Below are 4,573 nucleotides of genomic sequence, written 5' to 3' on the forward strand. Positions count from 1 at the left end.
TCGATTTTCGAAAATCTTCGATTTTTTCAGCGGAAAGTCAAATTTTTTTTTTTTTTTTTATTACCCTAGTGGACATAATATGTTAGACTATGGATTTTTGTCTTTAGAATATTCTGTCAATAGAGATTTTGTCATTGGATAATGTGCGCATTACAGTGACATCTTATAGATTCCATCATTCTATTACTATAAACAAGGAGAAGAGAAACTATCATTCTATTCATATATTCACTATGAGTCATAGAAAAAATTTAATTTCTAAACAGTATTTATTAGTTCAATAAATCTGTTCGCATACATGAGCATCAATAATGTCAAAAATTAATGATTTCACAGACTATAATAGTCCCATATCAACTGTAAATGATGGTAACACATTCAATGTCAATTCTCATCCATTTTTGGATGAATTAAAGTATCATAGTTCAACTCTGAAAACACATAATGCACATCTTAAAAAACTCCAAAAGCTTGGAATCAATCTTCTGTCACTCACAGATGAAACGATCAATGATCAATTAATGCAAATAAAAAAATCCGGAGCTGATAGTAAGGAACTTTCAAATAATTACGTTAACGGAATTTACGCTACAATAAGACGACTTAGACCATCGTTAACCAAAACGCGTCGTGAATTAGGCCTTCACCTACAGAATAAACCAAATTCTATTCATCGTGATCAAGATACATTCATGGGCACCATGAAAATGTTACTCGACATTGTTAAAGATGTTACAGAAACAAATATTTTAGAATGTACTAGACTTCGACCAAGACGAATCGTCGATACTCAAATTGCTATTGTGTTGACTTTGTTAACGAATTTGCGGTCGAGCGAATTGATGCAATTACAGGTCAAACACATAAATATGATCGATAGAGAACTTCCATTATCTATTCACACCAAGCACCGGAATACGTCTATCAAGATCTTAAGAATGGGTAAACTATTCGATGGTATGTATCCGCAAATTGTGAAGTTGGCATTACATCGCGATAAGTTATACAACAGCACAACGGATTCAAATTTTTCCGCGACGTTAAAACAAAATACTGTGGTACAAAATACGTTTTTGATTTCTTGTAAGATTGATACAATCAATAAAGTATTGCGTGAATTTTATGAACGTAGCAATGAAAAGAAACCCCCTTATGCCTTGGGATTAAAATCTATTCGCACTCTTAATACGACAATTATGATTACTCACAACGAGTTATTATTAGCTCAAACATTAAATAGACATCGAGATCTAAACGTTACACTCAAACATTATAATTCTTCTTGTTTTGAAGAAAAAATTGCCGATGCTTACGTAAAATTATAAAAATGGAAGTAGGTTTAGTTGAACGTGTGTGTATATTTACATTTTAGTAATGAAAATTTTTCATTTTTATAGAACATAATAATTATGTTGTATATTTTTTAACTTTTCGCTATTAAAATGATTGATTCTCTTTGATTACTTTTTTCAACTCGATTCTCGAAAATTGAGTTCTTATCAGATCTTTTCGCTTACAGTCCTTAAAAGTTATTATCGAAGTTTCAATGGTACCTAGAATTATAGTAAATACTCTGCATAAAAGAAATGTCGTAAAATCACGGCAACAGTTGGATATTACTATAGTCAAACTGGCTAGCTTGTTTACTTATGTTATACAGCCAATTCAAACTGCTTATGCTGTAAAGTAACTCTGACAATACGGTAAAATAACTATAAAAGTGTTGCTTTTTTAATAGAAAAAATTCTATATAATAACCGATATAATAGGATTGTGTTATTGTCATAATATCGTATACATTTAGCAATAATTTGGTGAGGAAAAGAAAAACATAGAAGGCAAAGAATATAGTCAGACTTTGGTTCATTTTCACTGATTAAAATTGTATTTATTGTTATACATTTGTTGAATTTTAGCCTTTTGATAGTAATTATCACAATTTAATTCTTAAATCACGATTTTCAGTTGAAAATATTATTATCATTGATTAATCATTAATAATCCAGGCCCGGGACATCGTAAGGAAGAGAAAGTACTAATACGTGTAAAAAAAAAAAAAAAAGAGTAATACGAGTATTCGGCAGAGTTCGGTAATTCCCAAAGTTTTCAGGCTGATCAACGACAAAGTTCAGATAGAATTAAGAACTTTCAAAATTAAACATAAAATATCTACCCTTGTTACACAATGAATATGGGTGACATTCAGGAATTAGAAAAAATTTTTTTTAAGTGAAACGTTTTTTATGTCGCCGCAAAATTTTTCGTTTATGGATCGCGTGTCACATTATAGCTGGCTATGGAGTGGGGACGAAGTAAAACGCGCATAGCAGAGCAGCCAAGGCCAATATGGCGGCGCCCATAGCTCGCATCAGTTGACCGTGTAGCATTAATATTCAAATGCAATGTAAGACGTTGTTTGCTCTCTAAAAAAACGAAAGGATCGAAAATGATTTTTCATTGAATACTTTATAATCCTTTTGTTTGATCAGGGCTTATTTTTATCACTATGAAATATTAGTTCCATTTATAGATTGTGAGGCTTGTAACAGGGTAAATGTTACCCAAAATGGGTAAGTTCTGGGGGATCGATATTTTTTCAACGCAGAACTAGCGCGTCTTAATCTTCGGGACCGAAAAGAGAGTAGGAAGAGGTAGTTATGAGTCAGCACGTGTGAGCGGAACGGAACACCGGACAGAAGAGGTGTAACCACCGGACCAAGTAGCAGCAAATAAAAATTAATAAGAAACAATTGAAAAACAAGAAATTATACTAGTAATTGGGTCCCCAGAGTTATCAGAAAGCTACGAGGGAGTTGAGCAGAGAAAACAGTACTTCAGCTCAAGAAATAGTCGAAATCTTCATTGCAATAAGGTACCAAATGTACTACATGGTTGGAAAGTGGACGACGGTCGATCCTCAGTTTACTTTTCCTGTTCTATTTTTAATTTTATTATAATTATAATATTAATCAGTTAGTGCTGGATGATTTTCATGTGTGAATACCTGAAAAACATTCAGAAAATATTGTGGTGATCAATTATTTCATTGATAGTTTGAGAATTTTATTTAGCAAATTATAATTTATTTAACATCTAAAATTATTGAAATAACCCAAGCATCGTTTATGAATAATTTACTTCACAACTTAAAAAAATCTGGAAAACAAATGACCCTAAAGGCCATCCCTGCAACTTCCCGCCAATTCCATACCTATACACTTAAAATTTCACTTATACATGACGTTTCTGAGCTCTTCGAGCTCAAAAATACGATTTGTGTGTTATTTTAAGCTCTCCAAGCTCAAAAAAATGGCTTTTGTATGCTTTTGAGCTGTTCAAGCTCAAAAGGCTTATAGCAGTTTAATAAAACAGTATGTTTGAATTTTCAAACTGCAATAATTTCAAAATGAATGAATCGATTATCACGCGGTTGGCAGTATTCTACGCACTTTTTCGAAATCTATGATAAACTTTTCAACACAAACTGATAGAACCGAAAATCTTAGAGAAATTTGAAAAATTCACTTTTTCCGAATTTTTTCGACAACAATAACTCACGAACCAATCAACCAATTTTCGCATTCTTGATGGCGATCGATGTGATTTTTTAAGCTCTAATAATTATTCTATTTTGTTAAAAATAATCCAAAAAGAAATCTCGAAGTTATGTGAAAAAAACACTTTTTTCGAAATTTATCGTTTTTGATAACTCTCGAACGAATTCACCGATTTTGATAGAGCTGGTTGCAATCGACGTGGTTTTTTAAGCTTGAGAGCTGGTTAGTTTTTGAGATTGATCGGTAAAGCAGTTTAAAAGTTATACCAATAAAACGATTTTTTGAAAATTTTATTTTAGAGATTTTTCAAAATCTAGCAAACCGAATCGATTTAAATTTTTACGAAATTTGATGGCAATGATACTTTTTAGATCGCCACTTATTTCGATCTCATCGGTCGAGCCGTTCAAAAGTTATGGGAGGTTTACATACATACATACACACACATACACACACACACATGCATACATACAGTCAGGAAAGCTTTCTAGGGCCTCAAAACGTCGAGATCTGATGTAAACTCGATTTTCGAAAAACGGAGTAAAAACAATAAATTCCCGATTTTTGAAAATTTTCAATTTTCTTAGCAGGAAGTTAAAAATTTACCAAAAGTTTTGAAGAAGTTTCTCAGTTGAGAATTACTGCAGTACTGTAGGTCACGACTAGTTGAGTTCCCAAGGTCATAACAAAACTAACTGAAGAATATCTAAGCGTCCATATCTAAAAACAAATTTCCCTTTCATTTTTACTAACGACGCATTTCCTTATATTGCAAAATATACCTTTAGTGGTACATTGAGATACTCTAACATTTAGCATGAGATAATTACTTACTTTCAGTGGACTGAATATTTTGAGTTGAAAATTTCGACGTATAAATTAAATTGTTAATTGTATCGTTCTGTAAATTAAATGTAAGCAATTAAAATAGTTATGTATGAGTTATGTGTGTAAAAGTGGAACTGGGTATTAGTGAGCTGCAGAATTATCTAGGTATACGTTTTGTCGCTGTACTA

General features: G+C 32.0%; 1 protein-coding gene across 1 annotated transcript; it reads left to right on the plus strand.

Moving 5' to 3' along the window:
• Positions 1-260: 260 nt before the first annotated feature.
• LOC123274714 lies at positions 261-1,816 on the plus strand. The gene has a single exon (XM_044742449.1). It carries the CDS (start codon positions 312-314, stop codon positions 1,323-1,325), a length of 1,014 nt encoding a protein of 337 aa, XP_044598384.1. The 5' UTR covers positions 261-311; the 3' UTR covers positions 1,326-1,816.
• Positions 1,817-4,573: the final 2,757 nt, after the last annotated feature.

This window comes from Cotesia glomerata, unplaced genomic scaffold, assembly GCF_020080835.1.
Source record: "Cotesia glomerata isolate CgM1 unplaced genomic scaffold, MPM_Cglom_v2.3 scaffold_615, whole genome shotgun sequence".
Classification (NCBI taxonomy): Eukaryota; Metazoa; Arthropoda; class Insecta; order Hymenoptera; family Braconidae; genus Cotesia; species Cotesia glomerata.

Bases quoted from the DNA above. Each gene is read 5' to 3' on its own strand.
- LOC123274714 (XM_044742449.1), top strand. From the start codon at position 312: ATGTCAAAAATTAATGATTTCACAGACTATAATAGTCCCATATCAACT.